The sequence below is a fragment of the Rhamphochromis sp. 'chilingali' genome, assembly GCF_963969265.1.
Source record: "Rhamphochromis sp. 'chilingali' genome assembly, chromosome: 6".
Lineage (NCBI taxonomy): Eukaryota > Metazoa > Chordata > Actinopteri > Cichliformes > Cichlidae > Rhamphochromis > Rhamphochromis sp. 'chilingali'.
Window position 1 is genome coordinate 5,206,038 of NC_137933.1, and position 22,032 is coordinate 5,228,069.

At 42.0% G+C, this 22,032-nt stretch overlaps 1 protein-coding gene across 1 annotated transcript; it reads right to left on the minus strand.

The window, feature by feature from the left end:
- Positions 1 to 4,839: 4,839 nt before the first annotated feature.
- drd4b (dopamine receptor D4b) lies at positions 4,840 to 21,943 on the minus strand. Its single transcript, XM_080884764.1, has 4 exons — positions 21,326 to 21,943; positions 19,368 to 19,480; positions 17,146 to 17,738; positions 4,840 to 7,317 (listed from the first exon to the last, which is right to left on the minus strand). The coding sequence occupies exons 1-4, from the start codon at positions 21,572 to 21,574 to the stop codon at positions 7,115 to 7,117; spliced, it is 1,158 nt and encodes a 385-aa protein (XP_080740890.1). The 5' UTR covers positions 21,575 to 21,943; the 3' UTR covers positions 4,840 to 7,114.
- Between the last annotated feature and the right edge of the window lie 89 nt (positions 21,944 to 22,032).

The following is a 22,032-nucleotide window of genomic DNA, read 5'->3' on the forward strand; positions in this document are numbered from 1 at the left end:
ATAAAAATAACTAATAAAGATCAAATAAACTATGACAATCAAGTGGACCAGTATAGCAAAAGGCCCACTTGGGAAAGTAAATGTGTTGGGCATTTTTCTTGGCCTTCAGACAATAATTCTGATCGCTACAGTGCCAGACAGGACACAAAAATAAATAAATAAATTAATTTAAAAAAATTATATTTGAATATATTTGTGTGCTTGTGTATAAATACACAAACAACACACATATGCTTCCAACTGTGTAATTTAAGTGATCTAGGCAGCTGTTTTGGAAGTTCAGTTAACGCTAGAAATGTGTTTTGGAGTTTGTACGTGTTTTGTCTCTAGGGACCACCACATATATTTATATATAAACATATATAAATAAAACCACTTTGTTTTACATTAGTAATTCCTTTTGTGCATAATTTTATATTGTTGTTAATAATAAATGAATTAAAGCAACAAAACAACCTGAAGAGCCGGTTCTCTAAAAAGAGCCGGAAATCCCATCACTACACACACACACACACACACACACACACACACACGCACACTGTGAGATTATTATTCTGTCATATGTTATCTTATGCCTGTAATCAAAATGAGTGACTTATTATACTGCTGTAAGCCGCATCACACTTATTATAGAGAAAATGATCAATGTGTAGTTTTAGTTTGCATTACACTTCTGGATGAAGAAAATGTGAAAAATCCTTAGATTTATTAGATAGGTTTATATTGTCCTATGCTGTTGATTTACTGTGAATGATTTACACTGTTTCATGACATTTCATACTGCTGAGTTAAGGAGAGAATATTGTGTGCAGAGGGCCTTGGTTTCTGATAATGCAGGAGACGGATCACATTCCACAGGAGTTTCACCCCCTGTACTCTGTAAGCAGAGAGACAGGGAGCCAAGGTCATAAGTCAGGCTCAGCTAGGAGTTAGAAAACATGTGAATGTTAGGTTTTTACGACTAGGTGGGGGCCATCAGAGGCTGTAAGAGTTTGAGTAACCCTCCACCAGTTTGAGATTTGCTGTGTCCCTCTGCATGCATGTCTCCCCATCCGGATGGTTTATGCTCATAAAGTGTTGAATTGTATGGAATAAAAGATTGTTGATTGAGCATTTATACACCGAGTATTGTCCTTCCTTCAGCCCAAAGATTGAAAGAATTGGGAGGATTTAACAGCACACAAGGTGATTTTGCAGAGACATGGGAAGATGCCCAGCAGCATCTTTAGCTCAGAATTAGCAGAAACCAGAGGGACTTCAACACAACCATTTATAGTCTGGAGTAATAATGTGAAATATGATTTCCATGGAAGACTTGCAGCCAACAGAACGTTCGTCATATATGGAAATAAAGCCAACGAACCCGCTGCAGCAGCTGATTCTCTGGACTTACAAGTCGTAATACTGAATGAGCATTTAAGATGAACGTCTGTGACTGGGAACCAGTTCAGTGTGTAGCCTGCGTCTTGCCCTGTGACAGCTATGATAGGCTTTGCCCCCCACGACCCTGAATAAAGGTTAAGAAGATGGATGGAGTCTGTGTTCAAAGGTGAAACAGAGAGAATGAGGGAGGTAAAAGTTTTTAGGAGTCTTGGTACTACTTGTCTTACTTGTGTTAGTGCTAAGAAGTAAAGACGGATTCGTTTTCCTCACATGGGGAAGTGGTCCAGAATTCATTTTGCAACATGCAGAATCAATATTTAGAGATATTCTGTAAAGCTCTAAAAATACTTGTTTAATGTTCTCCAAGATGACAGAACAACCTATACGCCACAGCTGAAGTGCAACTAGGAGAACTGGTGTGGATTTAAAAGGAGCTCACACAAAATGCTGAGGAAATCTTTGGCTCCCATCAGAATGATGAAGCAGAGGCGGAGGCAGACATTTGATACACCTGGGGCTTAGCCCTAAAGGGTAGTATGCATGTGGGATTGGGGGGGGGGGGGGGGGGGGGGGGGTGTTGTTTATAGGCTCTGTTTTGAGTTTTGTTCAAAAGAGAATGACTTCATATAGGGAAAAATATATATCACTGATCCAGAATTAAAACAGGACTACAACAGCTCAAAATCAGGACTACTTAGGACTTAACCAAGACAGACCCAGAATCAGAACTAGATGATAGTAGCACTAAAAATCATCATAGACCTGCACTACACCTGCTCTTGTTCCTCTCTCCCTCTCTGTTCCTCTCTCTCTCTCTCTCAAACACCAACACCATCAAATATACAGTTGAAACCAGATGTTTAAATACTCTTCAGATAAAAACACTTTTTTAATTGTAACATCAAATCAGACTAAATCTTTATTTTTTTTTAGATTGATAAATATAAAAACATATTTGTTAACTTTAAGAGTAAAGAGAGAAACTATCTGTATTTCTTAATTGTAAATGGCACCAAATTGTATTCAAATTGAGCCACACTTATGGAGCTCCACAATTCTTTTTCTGGTGTTTTGGTTGACATCTCTTAATTTTCCCATGTCACAGAAACAGGCTCTGTGTTTTGCCTTATATGCATCCACAGCTGTGCCACCAGTTTACTCACATGGACTCTACTAACCAATCAGAAGCTTCTTCAGCTCAGAATGGAATCGTCTGCAGTTTTCTTATTAATGAACAATAAACTTAGTGTACATGTAACCCTAAATTTGATGAAAGTGATAAAAAATAGAAGCTCTGTCTCTCTTTATTCTGACATTTAACTAATTCAAAAGATATTTCAATATTTATTTATCCAAAACAAAACAAGTTTACTCTAAATTGATGTTGTACAGTAAAAACATGTTCTTGTGTTTTCCATAAAGTGTATGTAAATATCTGGTTTCAGCTGTGAATGTACTGCTGTGTGTTGAAGTTCCTCTTGTTTTGCATAGAAATATACTGAACAACATACAAAGCATAATATATAAAATAACATCTACCTGAGTTTTTTCTTTGAAAGAAGCTCCTTATGTCCATTCTTGTATATCAGTGCATTACTGAAACCGATTTATTTAGCCGTGGAGGGAAACAACTGAAAATATGAAATAAACACACATGTAAGCTGAGACTCTCTAAAGAAACAGCATTGTTGTTGTTCCACTTTTCATTCCTTTTCATTCATTTGTTGATTCACTCGAAGAGAAAGTAACGTAAAATTGGTCAAGTGATCAGTTTGATATCAATCTTTCGTGATTCACCGTCATATTTACATTATTTGTACAGTACGAATGATTTGCTTTGGTACCTGGTCGAACTTCAGTTCTCCTCTGTCTGCCTCCCTGCGCTTCTCCAACAGCGCACTCGCAGGCAGCAGCTGCCCCCGCCCCCTCGCTTAGTGCCTGAGCTCGGATCATACCAATATTAGGGGGGATTTACGCAGAGTCATAAATTCCCACAGTGTGCGCTATGTGCTTCGAATATTGTGTGTAGTTTTTGTTTTATACAGTTGTCAGCCAGGCATCTAACTATGAAAAAATTACACTCCAAAAGACCCCGGGCTTCTGAAAAAACAACCCGGGCTTAAGCCCAGTAAGCCACCCCCCCGCTCCGCCACTGTGACTGTGATGAAGTGAAGCTGGTCAGCCAGACACAGATAACAAAACTATTAAACCGCCCACAATGACACACAACATGACCAAAAGGACAGAAAGCCATGTCAAAGAGAAACAGGAAACAGGTCCTAGATAGAGACATGACGGCCTCAAAGAGAAATAGCAGCAATGAGACAAAATGTTCTTATTAGGTTAATAACGTGACTATAAAGAGAGAGAATCGCCTGAAAAAGAACAAAATAACGACAGAGACATGACGACCTCAAACAAAATGACTACACAAAACTCCCTCGATTATAAACAAACAACTACCAAAGAGCCTCAAGAATAACTGCAAAGTGGTTACAAAAGCCTCATCATGCCTAAAGCTGGGCATACACGGTGCGATTTTGAGGTCATTTTGAGCTGATTTTTCAGTCGTGTGACCGTTTTAGGGATCGGCCCAAGTTTCGCCTTAATCATCGTGCGTCGTGCATCGTGTAGTATACGTGGGGTAACGAGAAGCGATTAACACCTCACGACCATGGAAATCATCAATCCTTTGGTCGTAAGAAAATCAAACCTGTTTGAAATCCTGTCGCCCCTCGTGAGGGTGTCACCGCAGCCTCTCACACTGCGCACGCACAAACACAGAAATGGAAGTGAAAAGATGGAGCAGCAGTGCAGCGTGTGATCTGGACACAAGCGACGGAGGCACAACTTGTAGAACTCTTCGATGTGGCCTCACAAAATTATCACGACCACAACAACCGTGAAAAGAGTTGGATGGACATTGGTGCTCAATTATGTTTTTCATTAGCAATTTAACAAAGTTGATGGTGGTGGTGGTATGTGTGTGTGTGTGTGTGTGCGTGTGTGTGTGTGTGAGTGAGAGAGGGAGAGAGAGCGAGAGAAGATATTGTGACCTTCTAACCCCTGCGAGTCAATCTTACAGTTTGAGCAGGAGCTGAAATAATTGTATGCTCAGCTTAAGAAAGACGCAAAATGATTTACGCGAGTAAAAAGGACACAGCTTATTTCTGAACTCCACCTTTATCAAAAATTTTGATTTTTACAAATGACACTAACATGCAGTACACAGTCCCTTCTCTCTCCATGAGAATGAGCTAAAACCACATCTGGGATGTGGTCTGTGTGCCTGGAACGACGTGTTCTGGCACATCCAACGATGCCATACACCCACCACGCCAACCTCAAACCGAGCTGATTAGATTTCAGATGAAGGCCACTAAAGATGAGCTTTTAGAAAGATGAAACATTTTATTAGAAACTTTCCCACTTAAAGTGTGGATGTGGCATACAGTAGGCACAGTCAGTAACAAAACACAGAGTGGTAATGATACCACTCACAAAACGTGGAAAAACTTTCTGTGAGCTTTCATTTAGCATCAAGCACACTGGAAATACACCAATGACCAAATAAAATTGCAACGTCTACAGCTGTTTTTAAGATTTTTCGGTATTATTCAGCAATAATGTGCTTTAACTGGAATCTTGTGAGACAGCAATAGTTGTTTTATCTTATATTCCTGTAATATTGCTCTAGGAACAATAACAATATTAGCATGGTTTCTTACATTAACAACAAATGCTCGTTAAAATGGCACACATTTTCATTATATTATGCCTTGAACTAAACCAACAAGAATGTCTTCTTACAGTATCAGAAAACTATTGTAATTTTCTTCCCCTTACAACATGCATTACAATCATACTACATATTATGTGTCTATATGCGAAAGAAAATGTAGAAAATAATGTTTGCAGAAGGAACATGTGGTATCTTAAGTATCATAAGCTGCTGTTATTTAGCAATTTAAAAAGAATTATTAATACCACTCATTTCCTGTAATAATGAGAAGTTGAGCAAATATAGTATATATAACAAAACTTTATGTAGACGTGCAGTTCCTTCAGCGCTGAAGCAGAGAAAGGAATAAATTACTCATTATTTCCACGACAGCTTACATTTTTTTGCATGTGTTTTAGATGGATCAATTCTATCATGATGGACAAGAACATCCTTTGAATTTAAGGCATAAAGCTACTAATATTATATGAATCATTTCATTATTACATATCTTAAAATTACTTTAAAGCAGTTAAAGTAAGCTAGTTTCGACTGTGCTATATTCAGTGTTGTATACCATTGAAGAGGTTCACACCAGCTCATTAGATGTCAGCAGTTCATGACTAAATATTGTTATCTTTCACACTTTGGGTCTCGTTCCAAAATCCTCTTTCTCTGAAGGAAAAACATTTTTCCATTTTTAGCTAAAATCAGTTAGGCAGTTACAATGCTTAACTGTACCTGACAATTCATACGACAAGATCTGATGCACAGTTTTACAGATTAGCCATGCCTGATCTAGAAGCAGTCTAAATTGAACTGATGTGAACTTTTCATTATATCAAAAAATTTATTCAGTCTGTTATGTATGGAAACACTTGAATGGTTTCTTACCTGAAGATAGAATAAACACAACATCATTATATCCTTCCACTCAGTCAAACACACTCACAGAGGTTGTTTAGCTCAGCTATGATCAGCATAAAGGCTGGAAAAGGTCGCACACTAGATTCTAGACTGGTAATGTAAAGGAGGCAATACAGTCTTCTGAGCAGAGTCAAAGTAGGACTTGTAACCCTACATAGGGCATCTTGCTGTGCCACTAATCACATCTAATACTATAAAAGTCTTTATTCAGTGGGTAACTCATAAGCGAGCACTGATTACTAATTCTGCTTCTAATGACTGAAAATTGCTACTATGTGGCCGAGATGACGATAATTCAGAGCTGTACAATGTTTTTAATGTTTCTATTCTTTCCAGCCTTTAGCCTAAGCTAAGCTATACTGAGCTAACCTAAGCTACTCTGAGCTAAGTTAAGCTAGGCAGCTGCTGGCTGTAGCTTCATATTTACCACACAAACATGAGACCGGTGTTTATCTTCTTTATCTGTCTGCAAGAAACACATCATGCCAAACTGTTGCTTTATGCTTATTCATAACAGTAGGCATGAGTGGCTGATTTTAGACAAGTTTTTGCTCTTGAAGCTGCTTTTAGCTGCTTGTCATTCTGCTCTGTTGAAGCTTACTCAGTCTTTCCGTATAGTTGGAGATGTTTTGAGATGCTCATGTCCTTCTGTGGAACTGGCTCACAGTAACCCCAGCCAGCCAAGGCTGATGGACAGTATATTCCAAAAAAAGTGCCATGTAGACAAAGTGAAATCTCTGTTTTCAATAAGGGAGGCTGTGTTCATCTGTTTTCTGTAGCTTTCCACAAATGCACTGTTAGTTTTTTCTAGGCCGTAATTCGTGGGGATCACAAAATCACGTCATCAACGGAGAAAACAGACCCAGATATGGAATTTATAAGATCAGTATTTGCAACTTAGAAACAATCTTAATAAGTTGTCAGCAAGCCACTATCAACCATAAGTAAGTGGTTAAACTGAAAACCTCTGACTTTCCAGCAGAAGTCATATGCTGTAAATCCTGTAAATCCTTCCAAAACCCATTCCCAGTCTCGTCATTCCGCCTTCAGCTCACTGCAGAGTCTGTGGTGGGAAATCTGTTGTCAGCAGCAGCTGCGGAAGCATTTCTTGAAGAATTTCTTGAACTCTGTGTTGAACATGGTGTAAATTATGGGGTTGAGAGCACTGTTGACGTAGCCCAACCAGGTGACAGTGCTCATTAGACCAGGATGGATGCTGCATGTCAGACACACGGCTCGCATCGTATGGACCACAAAGAATGGAGTCCAGCAGAACAAGAAGCAACCTGTGGAGAGCGTACAAAAGGGAAATCAAGTTTCTTTTCACTTTAAGTTGTAACTGACAGATTCATATGAGCATACACACACACCAGTCAAAGGTCTGGACAGCACTCCATCACTCTTTGGTCAAACAGCCCTCACACAGCCTGGAGGTGTGTTTGGGGTCATTGTCCTGTTGAAAAATAAATGATGGGATGCATGTCGCAGTAGGATGCTGTGGTAGCCATGCTGGTTCAATATGCCTTCAATTTTAAATAAATCCCCAACAGTGTCACCAGCAAAGCTCCCCCACACCATCACACCTGCTCCTCCATGTTTCACAGTAGGAACCATCGTTTCCCTTTTCTGTGTCACACAAAGACACGGCAGGTGGAACCAAAGATCTCAAATGTGGATTCATTAGACCAAAGCACAGATTTCCACTGGTCTGATGTCCACTCCTTCTGTTTCTTGGCCCAAACAAATCCCTTCTGCTTGTTTCTTTTTCTTGGTGGTGGTTAAAATGGTGTCTTAACAGGATGCCATGTAGTTTCTTAGCAGCTATTTGCCCATAAAGGAATTATGTAATTTTCCAGACTGATTGAGCTTCAGTTCTTAAAGTAATGATGGATTGTCATTTCTCTTTTCTCAGCTGATTGGTTCTTGCCATAATATGAATTCTAACAGTTGTCAAATAGAGCTGTCAGCTGTGTACCAACCTGACTGCTGCACAACAAAACTAATGGTCCCAACTCCATAAAGAAGGCAAGAAATTCCACAAATTAACCCTGACAGGCACACCTGTGAGGTGAAACCATCTCAGGTGACTAAGTAAGTAAGTAAGTAAAGTTTATTTATATAGCACCCTTCACAGACATATGTCACAAAGTGCTTTACAAGGTAAAAACATAATACAGTCATAAAATACACCATGAAAACCCTGGTCTAATTAAAAGCTTTTTGAAATAAAAATGTCTTTAGCTGCTTTTTGAAGGTCTCCACTGAGTCCAAACCCCGTAGAAATAGGGGAAGTGCATTCCGCAATCTGGGTGCAACAGCTTGGAAAGATCGGTCCCCTCGGGTTTTAAAACGAGTGTGGGGGACCACTAAAAGGGTTTGGTTTGCTGACCTCAGGTTACGAGTGGAGGTATGTGTATGAATCAGATCAGCAATGTAGGGGGGGTGCCTGTCTCTGTAATGCTCTAAAAGTTAAAACTAGAATTTTAAAATGGAACCTGAATCTGATTGGTAGCCAGTGCAGCGACTTTAAAACAGGGGTCATATGAGCACCCTTGTTCGAGCGGGTCAGTAGCCTCACTGCAGAGTTTTGAACAACCTGTAGGTGGGCTAGCCCTTTCATGTTTAAACAAGTAAACAGGCTGTTACAGTAGTCAAGTCTTGTAGAGATAAAAGCATGTATTATCATCTTGAGTTCACTTGTTGACACGATGGATCTAAGTTTAGAAATGTTCCTCAGGTGAAAAAAGCAGGTTCTTACTGTCTGATTTAAATGCCCCTCCAAAGAAAAAGCTTCATCAAAAATGACACCCAAGTTTCTAAGGTTATGTTTCTGTGAGGAACCTAAGTCACCCAGTCGCCGTTTAATATCAGGTATTGCACTGCCTGGTGCAATAATCAGAGTTTCTGTTTTGGCCGGGTTTAGCTGTAAGCAGTTATTGTTCAACCATTGTTTAATGTTGGTTAAACAGTCAATCAGATTGGAGAGCTTATGAGCTTCAGCAGGCTTAAAAGAATAATATAGCTGAATATCGTCAGCAAAAAGATGATAAGATACTTCAGGAAACTGCTGTATTATCTGACTTAAAGGAAGAATGTATATTAAAAACAGAATAGGTCCCAGCACAGAGCCCTGAGGAACTCCACACAACAACTCTGTAGATTCCGACATGATCTGGTCTGCAGACACACTAAAACTCCTTTCAGATATATAAGATGAAAACCAGTCTAGAACAGAGCCAGACATCCCAACCAGGTCTCTCAGTCTGTTTATCAGGATGGTATGGTTGACTGTATCAAAGGCTGAGGTAAGGTCTAACAAGACTAGGACTGTGTATTCTCTGGAGTCTGCTGACATCATAATATCATCAGTAACTTTCAGTAGTGCTGTCTCAGTGGAATGCAATTTACGGAACCCAGATTGAAAACGGTCATGGATGTTATATTTCTCCAAGTATGCCGTAAAGTGGACAGCTACTGCCTTCTCAAGGAGTTTTGACATAAATGGGAGTTTGGAGATAGGTCTTAAATTTTGAAGTAGTGTTGGGTCCAGGTTGGGTTTTTTGAGCCTTGGTTCCACAATGGCATGTTTAAAAAAGCTGGGGAACACCCCAGTCTGAAGAGAAACATTAAAAAGGTTCACAACCCAAGGACCAATGGTGTCAAAGGCATTAATAAAAAGCTTAGTGGGGATAATGTCTGAGGGGCTCTCGGACGGCTTCATTTTGTCCACCAGGGCTGCTATTTCATCATATGTTACTGTTGTAAAAGTCGACCAGGAGTACAAAGGGAGTGCCTGACTCGGAGAACAAGAAAGCTTTGGGGAGATTTTAGCATTGATGTCGTTAATCTTATTAAAAAATCGGAGGAGTTTATTACTATCTACTTTAGAGTGTACATCTAAAGGTACCACATCTGGGGAGACAATAGCACTAACTTTGTCAAAAAGAAACTTGGGATTTCTGTTGTTTTTTGTTATGAGTCTAGAAAAATATTCTGATCTAACAGTTCTCACTGTGTCATTTAAGGAGAGCATGAGATCTCGAAGATGGAGCCTGTGTACGTCAAGTTTGGTTTTCTTCCATAGTCGTTCTATTTTGCGGCATATTCTCCTTAAGTTTAAGATAGACTCATTTATCCAAGGGCATGTCTTCTTTTGTAAAGCCGAGCTTGTTTTAATAGGTGCCACTTGATCCAAAATGGATGTGCATTCCCTATTAAAAGACTGACTAAGAACATTTACATCATAACAAGTGGAGACCTGAGTTTTTAACTTCACAGGCGTCTATTTAGAGCTAAAATTAAGTTCAACAAAGATACAGTTATGATCACTCAAATGTACATCCTCAGCAAACACATTGCCAATGTTGAGGCCAAAGGAAAAAACAAGGTCCAAGGTATGGCCTTTTACATGGGTTGGACCGGAGACATGTTGGACAAAGTTAAAAGACTCGGATATAGATAGAAGTTCAGCTGCAGAGTTAGATGAGGCATCATCAATATGAATGTTAAAATCCCCAAGAATTAAAGCTTTCTCCAGCTTGATAATAGAAGATAAGAAGTCCATAAAATCCTTTAAGAACTCAGTAGCAGGGCCAGGAGGGCGATAGACTAAAACACAATGAAAGATGTTCGTAGAGCCCACCTTAATTGTTTGCGACTCAAAGAAAGAATAGTTTTCAGTTTGCATACCTCTGCAGGTGAAACTGTCCTTAAAGACAACGGCAAGACCTCCACCACGGCGACCTAAATGGGGGGCGCCCAAGTAAGAGCAGTCTGCAGGACGCAGTTCATTTAGGTGAATAAATTCGCCATCCCTCTGCCATGTTTCGGTGAGAAACAGAAAGTCCAGGCTTTTCCTTGTGAAGAGCTCATTCAGAGAGAAGGATTTGTTTGCGATGGAGCGGGCGTTCAAGAGCGCGATCCGATTAAAAGCTGGCAGTGCAGGTTTCCCATCAGCTTGTCGGAGTGGAATTGACAGCAAACACCGTGCCCGCACGCGAGGTCTCCAGCAGCGCCACGGAACCGGCGGGGCCAACCACCGGTTGTGCGATGCGGGCTGTGAGGGCGCAGCGGTGGGGAGATAATCGGCAAAATCCAGAGCATCAGATGGGCAGGATCCATGCTGTAGTGGCTGCAAGTACGTGTTTCCAATCAAATCCGGAAGGGTAACTGGCAGCAGAAACCGGGGACGCCTCCAGACGAGTCGGGAAATCTCCGATCTGTAGTCTCGTCTGATGTGTACCTGGATGCCGGCCCTACAGCCTCTTTTCCTCGATTTCTTCTTGGAATTGCTTAGGGCATGTTTCGCAGGTAGCAAGAAGTAATCCGGTGAGGTGGAAGAGTGCACAAATGGTGGGGGGAAAGTTTTTCTATAACTGTCCCAGTCATCATAAAGACGTTCCATAGAGTCTTTGATGTGGAGCAAGGAAGAACGGTCGTAAATCACAGCAGCATAGCTCCATATATTAAACGTCAGGGCTGATATAAAAGCATAAAATACAACACAGCGTAGGCAGGTAGACGGCAAGCCGAGCAAAGGCGCCATCTTCCTGTCACAGTCCTGTCACAGTCGTCACGCATGAAGCTCACTGAAAGAAGGCCGAGGGTTTGCAGAGCTGTCACTAAAGGGTGGCCACAGCATGTCTTTATCCTGTCTTCCTTCTCTCACCCCAACCAATCACAGCAGATGGCCCCGCCCCTCCCTGAGCCTGGTTCTGTCGGAGGTTTCTTCCTGTTAAAAGGGAGTTTTTCCTTCCCACTGTCGCCAAAGTGCTTGCTCATAGGGGGTCATATGATCGTTGGGTTTTTCTCTGTATCTATTATTGTAGGGTCTGCCTTACAATATAAAGCACCTTGAGGCAACTGTTGTGATTTGGTGCTGTATAAATAAAACTGAATTGAATTGAATTAAAGCGCTGTCAGGAATCTGAAATATAGAGTTATGAATCTTTTTTTTCTTTGCTACAAAAAACCCAAAAACAAATTCCGCCACTCTGAACGTCTCCGTGTGGTCAACAGCAGACACACATTATGCCCCTATCGTGGTCTAAATCAATCAGAGACAGTCAGGGGCGGGGCCTCTCTGATTGGCCGTGGTCCAGATATTCCCGTAGTCCTTCGTGTGTACATTTGATTTGGATAGAGAGGTGAGTAGCTTGAATAAAGCGATATCGATTCATTAAATCCTGAATTGACATTTAAATATAAACTTATTTTGCCAGAAACGCCAGAATTTCAGGTTAAAGCTCATAAAACTATTTCAACAACCACCAAACAGTAAATGAGAGCAGGTACACGGACTCCACACAAAGACGTAAACGCAGAGCAGACCCCACGCAACAGAATCAGCTTTCTCTTTCTCGGCTTTCTCACCCGACGGCCCGTAGACAGACAAGCCGTCGGGGCTGAAAGCCGACAGCTCACCGATTCTGATGCATCGGGTCCGCGCTGTGTTTACGTCTTTTTTGCGCTAGAGTCTGAGCTGCAGGTTTTGTCTCTCTCCAACCAAAATTCACTGAACCAGCAGCAAAAGAAGATCAAACTACGCTTCACATTTGATAAACATCGTCATGAATTCACTCTGACTTTTGCTGTTTTGCTTCCACCACGATAAAATCACACTTCATGCACAGCGCTCTCTCTCTCTCTCTCTCTCTCTCTCTCTCTCTCAAATTGGGGTGATCGTGGCTCAAGAGTTGGGAGTTCGTCTTGTAATCGGAAGGTTGCCGGTTCGAGCCCTGGCTTGGACAGTCTCGGTCGTTGTGTCCTTGGGCAAGACACTTCACCCGTTGCCTACTGGTGGTGGTCAGAGGGCCCGGTGGCGCCAGTGTCCGGCAGCCTCGCCTCTGTCAGTGCGCCCCAGGGTGGCTGTGGCTACAATGTAGCTGCCATCACCAGTGTGTGAATGTGTGCGTGAATGGGTGGATGACTGGATATGTAAAGCGCTTTGGGGTCCTTAGGGACTAGTAAAGCGCTATATAAATACAGGCCATTTACCATTCAAATCTCTGTTTTCTGCATTATTCATTCGCTTATTACCCATCAGTCTACTGTTGTTTACAGCGCTGTCGGCCGCTGTCTTTTTTTATTTTTTTTAATCTTTTTACTTAAATGACCTCGGACAGGAATTTAAACATTTTAAAATTATGCAAAATGCAGAATTTTTAAAGGTTATCTGCTATAAAAAGCCAGGCCAGGAAAATCTGCTTCATGTTTTTCTGAGTTTTATTCTCAGTTACTTTGACACAAAGGCCTCTGCTGTGATGCTCACATCTCTGATAAAGTCTCACAAGTGTCAGTACTGATAAATGATCAGAATTATAATATTTCTGACTGTCTGAGGCAAAGTTGAATCAAATCGGGACTTTGTGAATTGGAATCGAATGGATTATAGAAATCAGTGATGATACCCAGCCCTAGCCTAAGAAAAGGTGCACCAGTGCAACCGTGGCAAAAAGTTAGTCTAGAGCCCTGTGAGTGTGTATATATATAAATATATACATGGAGAGAGAGAGAGAGAGAGAGAGAGAGAGAGAGAGAGAGAGAGAGAGAGATACTGATAATGACTGACATTTGGATAATGAGTAGTATTGTAGCTTCCAAATCTGACTCCCCCACACATCCCTTTCTGGGTCAGGTTGACCTGCCGTTAGTCCTGTAGTGTCTGTGTGTGTGTGTGTGTGTGTGTGTGTGTGTGTGTGTGTGTGTGTGTGTGTGTGTGTGTGTGTGTGTGTGTGTGTGTGTGTGGCAGGTGTATTGGAACCAGAGCTTTAGCAGCTGCAGCTTACTCAGTCATCAAGCCCTTTAAATACCCGGCTCTGCCACTTCCACTCAGCCTGACTGTAGACTTGGCTAACTGTCAGTGTCTGTATGCGTCACACCAAACCTAGACCAGGCAAGTCTTCTTTTGTCATAAATGTGCATCCCCCACTTTCCTCTCATTAAACGGCCATCCCACAGCTCTTTGCTCATTGAACCATAACAACGCAGCAGCCTCCCAGTGTGTATATTCTGCTAGTCTATTAAACGCCTGCTCTATTCTACCAAACTAGTTACTCATCCATAGCTCCAGCTGTCCATATGCCAGGCTAAACTCGTCTCCAGCTAGCTCTCAGTCAACAACAAGCTCCCAAAACCAAAATTCCCTTGTTTTTCCTGCTTTTTCTTACAGTTGTCCAATCTTTTAGTGGTCTGTGTAACAGCTACCACTTGTCTGTACAGAAAACCTACAGTGATAGTGACAAAGTCAGCAGCTGGCCACAAGTATTAAATATGGTCACAATCTTTGTTTCTGTTCCTCAGGTGTTGGGTTAAGTAATGGTTTGAAAAGGGCATTTACCTACAAATGTGACGCCCCCGTGGCACTGATATTAGTAGTCAGCACTGCTGCCTCACAGCAAGAAAGTCTTGGGTTGAAATCTGTTGCTCATCTGACCCTTTGGTGTGGAGTGTGAATGGTTCTGTGTCATTCTGTGACAGACCAGTGACCTCCACAGGTGAAGCACACACACACACACACACACACACACACACACACACACACACACACACACACACACACACACACACACACACACACACACACACACACACAAAAGATCAAATTCACTGTAAGATGGCCCGTAAGGATTTGCCACGGAGGAAAAACTAAAGAGAAGAGAGATGGTTTTCTTTGCCGCCACAGAGTGAGTAATGGTTTCAGCCTGACCACAGGACATTCTTTCAGAGTTAATTTAATATGTAAAAAATGTGATACACTGTGATACACTATTAAAGGTTTCTGTTAGGTTCACTCTCACAATATGCATTTATAACAAACCAAAGGACTGAATGACTGAAATGTGATTACGCACTCAACTGTATGATATGTGCATAGTCTACATAGATATGTCTGTGAAGGTTCTCAGTCATCCAGGTCATCGTAGTCAAAGGAGCTTGCAAAGAAAAGCGTCTGGACTTCTTTAAGTTGCTTGAAGACGTTTCACCTCTCATCCGAGAAGCTTCTTCAGTTCTAAGGTCAAATGGTGGAGAGTCCCAGATATAAACCTAGTGGGAGTTTCCCCCCACAGAGGGACAAAAGGACCCCCTGATGATCCTCTAATCGCCTGAGCCAAGGTGGGAAACTGGGTGTGGGTCCCAATCAGTCAGAGTTGTTTCGAAAATGTGTTGGCTTGATTGTCAGCAATGAAGAGTTTGTAAACATCTGGTTTCAACTGTATATTTGATGATGTTGGTGTTTGAGAGAGAGAGAGAGAGAGAGAGAGAGAGGAACAGAGAGGGAGAGAGAGGAACAGAGAGGGAGAGAGAGCGAGAGAGAGAGGAACAGAGAGGGAGAGAGAGCGAGAGAGAGAGGAACAGAGAGAGGGAAAGAGAGAGAGGAACAGAGAGAGAGAGAGAGCGAGAGAGAGAGGAACAGAGAGAGAGAGGGAGAGAGAGAGGAACAGAGAGAGCGAGAGAGAGAGAGAGAGAGGAACAGAGAGAGCGAGAGAGAGAGAGAGAGAGGAACAGAGAGAGAGAGAGATGAACAAGAGCAGGTGAGACACACATGTTAGTCAAATGGTTGTTTACCAAAAGTATCACCGTATCATAGGTCCTCATGTATCTCGTACCTAGTGTTTCTTTTTAGGTTTGTTATTTTTCAAATTCTATATTTATTGAGTTTTGCAGGCTTGTTTGCACAACAAGGGTAAATAATTATATAAATGTTTCTGAATCTAAATAGTGGACTTTGGTAGAATTAAAAAATAAGTGTAGTGCAGGTCTATGATGATTTTTAGTGCTACTATCATCTAGTTCTGATTCTGGGTCTGTCTTGGTTAAGTCCTAAGTAGTCCTGATTTTGAGCTGTTGTAGTCCTGTTTTAATTCTGGATCAGTGATATATATTTTCCCCTTTATGAAGTCATTTAGTTTTGAACAAAACTCAAAACAGAGCCTATAAACACCCCCCCCCCCCCCGTAATCCGCCTCTGTTATTGGTTATAAAAAACGGGGCCTTCACTATGAAAGACTGAATCAGTCTCTGCCTGTACTTTAAAAATAACCTCAAGCTGGCTACAACAAGATAAGAAACACATTTTAATAAGTTACTGTAAAAGTAGAACAATTCAAATGTGTCATCTTGTCCACGTCTGCCATCGGCCTCGCTCTCTTCCAGCATTCGCACTGCTCCAATCTGCAGCTCCACATTCGGTCTCTGCTCAGTTCAGCTGCGGTTGGACATCTAGATTGTTGGCCTGTAAGTCTAGATTCTGCTATGCAGGTGTGTCACTGGTTTATAATCTGTGACAGACGTGCACAATACAAGCTTCTTTGTGTAACCAAAATGAGAAGAAACAGCAGTTTTCTGTGTTTCAGTATCTTTGTCCAACAAGCTGTAACTGAGTAACTATGGAAGCTCAGCCACATAATAGGAAAAGATCCATGTTATTGGAAGAGATACATAAAAATATAAACCAAGCCCTGGACGGGCTTTCGTTTGTTCAACAGCAACATTCAGCTAACATTATTTATATTAGATTAGAAAGATTATAAAACCTAGTTCACTGTTACACTTGTATTAAAGGTCATACTCCCCATGAGAAAGTGTCCTAAATCAGTTTTAACTTGATTTCATTTATAGTTGAGGCTTTTCGGCTTACACCAGAATTATGTCAGCTTCATTTGCAGCCTCTGAGGTTGCAGCACAGCTCGTGCGTGCTTGGACGGAGGCATCATAAGAGAACTGTGACACGCTGCTTTCTGCTTTTCCCAAAACATTTCTGATGCCAGCTGACCAACAGGAAATGAGCTCAGGAAACTCTGATTCGTCTCCCTTTTTAGCGATCACAACACAAACCTCCTGTCGACTCGAATCATTGATGTGAATGATTGAACGGATGAATGAACGTAAACCGAGCGACAGCGAAAAGCCTGCTAGAAATAACAGGAACACTTAGGTCAACGTGTTTCGACAGCAGGCAGAGGAGCTACAGATCAAATCCTACAGTGCAGGTTATCACAGCAGCGCTGCTTCTGTCAACTATCCACCCAGAGTTGTAAAACACTGATTTGGACTAAAGCTTGGTAACACTAACGGTCCTCGGGTGCTGCTGGCTCACCAATAAAGGCACTCACCTACTACGACAGGCAGGACCTTCATAGCTTTCCTCTCCCTGCTGTTGAGCTTGGCTCTCGTCTTCATTTGCTGCTGGCTGAAGGTCAGCGTAGGCACCGAGTTCTCTCTGTACTGCCGTGGATAAGGAATCTCCTGTTGTATGTAGTCGCCAGAATCATCCATGCGAGACTGGGCTAGATCTCTCTCAATAATCCTGGGCAGAGGCATGGGCAGAGGTCCAGGGATGGTGCCCGGCACTGGGGCGAGGGTCGTGGTGATGGCGGCGTGCTGCAGCTTCCTGCAGGCCTCGATGCTGCTTCGTAGTTTGGCCTTACGGGTCTCCTCCCAGCGACGCAGCCCGCGGAAAACCCCAAAGTAGAGCAGGACCATGATGGGGCAAGGAATGAAGAAGGAGCAGACTGAGGAATACACCACATAGTTGTTGTCCTCCAATTTACACTCTGTGGGATCACGGTTAGGTACGTTGTTGATGCCAAATATGACAGGCGAGGCCACTGCTAAGGCCAGCAGCCAGGTGGCAGATAGCAGGATGATCTGACGATGGTCCACATGTTTGCGGTTGTAGTTTAGTGGAATGGACACGGCAATAAACCTGCAGAAAGAAAGAAGCGTTCACAAGGATATGTTTAACATCATGATCTCAAGCGCTTGGAAGCATTTTGGTTTCCATTCATAGTCTATGTGTAGTCCAAATTTGATTGTCTAATCATTTTTAGTAAAGCTATCATTAAATACATTAAATACTGGTAAATAGTCTTTTGGTAAGTAAAAGAAGTAAAATAATCTAAACTTTGTCCTAGGAAACATTTAGCTTTTGTCCACTTCTGACAGGAAGTCTCAGCCTGGTTCACAACACTGGAAAAAACTGTTATTCTTACAGTAACACAGCTGTTCAGAGTTTATATTGCATGATTTTCATTTCAGTATTTCCTGTTACTTCAAATGTATAAGGTTAAAAATGTAAATTTCAGTGTCAAAGCTGAATTATTCTGAGTTACAAAAATAATTCTCTGTCCTCGTGTCACTGAGCAAAGACTCCGGAGACTAATTCAGTCATAGTTACTGTCAAGTTATACTTTTTACCTTGATCGATCACGCTGGGTATGTAAGCGTTGTTTGGAGGTTTTAAATAAAAAGATAGACCTGGGAGCTTTGACAGTCATTTGTAAAGTGGACTCAGTCTATTAAAGGCTTTGGATGACTGTCTGCTGACATTTAGACAAACACAGGGACGAAATTTTTAGCCCCTCTATGAAAATTTCATTTTAAAAAATTGATGTTAAACAGAGTAAGGTTTTCACGCAGCTTTTCCTCTGGCCTATCCGAGCAGTCTTAGGGTGTGAGGCACCCTGGACAGGTCGCCAGTCTGTCGCAGGACTAACACAGATAACTATTTAACCTAACCCCACTAACTGCATGTCTTTGGACTGTGGGAGACGTGGGAGTACCGGGGGACAACATGCAAACTCCACACAGAAGGACCCCGGCCTGATGGTGATCCTGAACTCAGGATGACTTTACTCACTGGCTGCAGTGCTCAAGAGTAATATTTTGTGGTGGCTGTGCCTTTGAGAGAATTCAAAAAACAATTTTGATTCATTAGAACCTCCCATGGCGCAACATTGATTTAACTTGGCAAACGAATATATCCATCCTAAGCAGCTATATTTTCTGTCATTTTATTTTAGCTGTAATGATTTATAGTAAATCAGGCTTTTTGAAAAGCTGCAGTGACCTTGGACCTTTTCATGCTCTCCCGTAAATGATGAGTTCTCTTCCAAATCACCAAAGTTGCAAAGTTAAAGCTACAACAGCCATATTAATGGTTAATTCACCAGACTGAAATAACCTGACATTGGCCTTTAAAAATAGAGAAATTTCAGTTTAGTGTGGATGTGGTGATACAGAAAGTCCACGAAACATTTGTTTTAATGCTTGTTTTTAACTTGAATTTCAGTTTGGAACTTAATTATTTTATAGGAAACAAAATGTGAGGAGTATATCTGGATTACACTGTTATCTGAATGAAATAACTATATGATGAAATTCCCTTTTTAATATTACGTTTTCTTCTTTGTAGCAAGTATTTGTGTCCAGAACAGCTGAAGGATTAATCATAGTATCTGCTGTGTTTTTGTTAGTTTTCACCTTTCAGACTCATCTTCATCGAATGCCTTTGACAGTAAAAGCAAGCATGTAGGAGCAACGTAAAGAGGTATACCTGTCCACACTGATAGCACAGAGGTTAAATATTGATGCGGTGCACAGCATCACATCCATGGTCATCAGGCCATCACACATCAGCATGTTTAAGGACCAGACTCCACCCTGAAACTGCACACACATAAACAAACACAAAAACACACAAACCTTGAGTCAAAAGAAACTCACTGCAAATATTCCCAATCCTCTTGTCTTAGTGCCACAAACGTTCCTGCATGAAGCATGACTCTGTCCCCTGACTTCTTCAGCAAGCACAGTAGGCGTTAACTTTCAGACAGACTTTCTAATCCAGTGACTGTATGTGGACAAAGCACTGGTGTGAAGATTAACTGGCTGTGACCACTGGCACAGATAACAAGATCTCAAATGCAGCTAGTTAAGGAGGATTTAAGGGGAAGCCTCAGCAGGGCGTCTGTATTATATTTAGACAGGCAGGCATGCAGGCAGGTGGCTCCTGATACTGAAGGCAAGGCTACATCCTGGTCTTTTGCCTGCAGATGTTGTGAATTATGGGTCGTACCTTTTCTCAACACCAGAATAAAGCTCCCACTGTCTCCCCTCGGTCTTTATTTATCCTGATGAAAGACGAACAGCCGTCTCTGTTTTATGATGCTCTTTTTCTGATGAGTATAATTAGCTACCTCGCTAAGTCACAACAATCTGAGTGTTAATCCTCCAGAATTGTTATAATTAATAAACACCTGAATTCAAGACAACAGCTTTCTGTCCACTAGTACTTTAGGGCTCACACATTATTAGAAACTGAAGCGTCACATTTTGCATCTTTTTGCAGTCCTTTTGCCATTTTCTTTTGGTAATCATTTTACCGATATGTGCTGATTTTGTCACTCTGCGGTTTCTTTTGTATCTCTGTTTGCATCTTTGTTATTTTGCATCTGCGTGCATCTGCGTGCGATTGTGGCTCAAGAGTTGGGAGTTCACCTTGTAATTGGAAGGTTGCCGGTTCAAGCCCCGGCTTGGACAGTCTCGGTCGTTGTGTCCTTGGGCAAGACACTTCACCCGTTGCCTACTGGTGGTGGTCAGAGGGCCCGGTGGCGCCAGTGTTCGGCAGCCTCGCCTCTGTCAGTGCGCCCCAGGGTGGCTGTGGCTACAATGTAGCTGCCATCACCAGTGTTTGAATGTGTGCGTGAATGTGTGGATGACTGGATATGTAAAGCGCTTTGGGGTCCTTAGGGACTAGTAAGCGCTGTATAAATGCAGGCCATTTACCATATATTTGGAGTTGTTATTTTCTGTGTTTCCATGCTCTTTTCTTTAACCTCCTGACATCCACATATGTGGACATCACATTTTGGGCTGTCTAGACCAAAATACTAAATTTTGCTCTACAAGGGCCTGATGTCCACTAACGGGGACGTTTTACTGACACTGTTCTATTGAAATTTAAAACCGATGTCCTCATATGTGGCTCTCATTTTTCTCAGAAACAAAAATCAGGTAAAATAACAAAAAAAATTCTTTGTTTTTACATTCATCAGGTCCCAATCAGCCCAAATAGCAAAGAGAAATTAAAAATGCATGCTGTGGAAGAGTTCGGGTCTTATGAGGTTAAGGGTATTTTAGACGGGTTTGGAGTCTAAAGTTTGCATTTTACTGTTTTTTGTAGCAAGCATGTGTTTTTTTTCCCCAGTTTTGCTATTTTTGCACAGTGGTTTGTACGTCTTGGTTACGTCTATTACGTCTATAGTCTCCAGGCCTTTAAAGTTCTTATGGGCACCTTGGATTTTGTGAAGTCTTGAAGCCACACTGTGCGGCCTTCAGTCTTTATATATTTTTCATTTCCTCTTGGTTAATGTTGCATCTGAACTGCAGGAGATGTAGAGATACCTGCTTATCTTCTGTCTGACGCTTTCTTCGAGTCACAGTCAGACTCATCTGCACGCATGCTGTACTAAATGCTGACCTGATAAGCCTGTTGGGTAATACGGCTCTTACCTCTGCGTAAACGAAGAGAGGGAGAACCAGCACCGCCAGCAGCAGGTCTGCAAATGCCAGACTCACTATAAAGTAGTTTGTAGTGGTTTTTAAAGCTTTCTCCAAGTAAACGCTTATACACACGAGCACATTTCCACAGGTGACGACGATGATCAAGAAAATCCCGAAAATGAGAGCTGGGAAGTTTAAATGTGTGACGGCGGCCGCCGGCAGGGTGTCGTTGTTAAAATCCGTGAAGTTGTCCGACATGGTCGCCGGTGTTGCGCCGTGCGCCGCAGACTGACGGGCTCCTTGTCCTACGAAGAGTTTCCTCCAGGGTAGTTTTCATCTATAAGCCGTTAAGGAAAGCAGAAGGTTTCCAGATGAAGTCGGGCTAAGTTGTTCTCCGTGGACGCGCATCCACGGCGCCCAGTGTGCGCACTGAAACCGATGCGCAAAGCCACACCGCTCGATGTAACCACGTTACCAGCCCTTAGGAACCCTTTCTTCAAATTTGACCGGCTGTCAAATGTGGATTCTCTGATAATTGCTCGCTACTGAAGGGGTAGCTGTGCAAAGTGGACGAATCAGAAGGCAACGGCTTAACCGGATAAATCTGCTTATGTGTTAACAGCCTCAGCAGGTTGGCAAATCAGGTTCGACCGAGACAGCAAACAGTGTGGAAATCAGCTGTTCCTCACATATGTAGACTTCTTACACTAAACTGC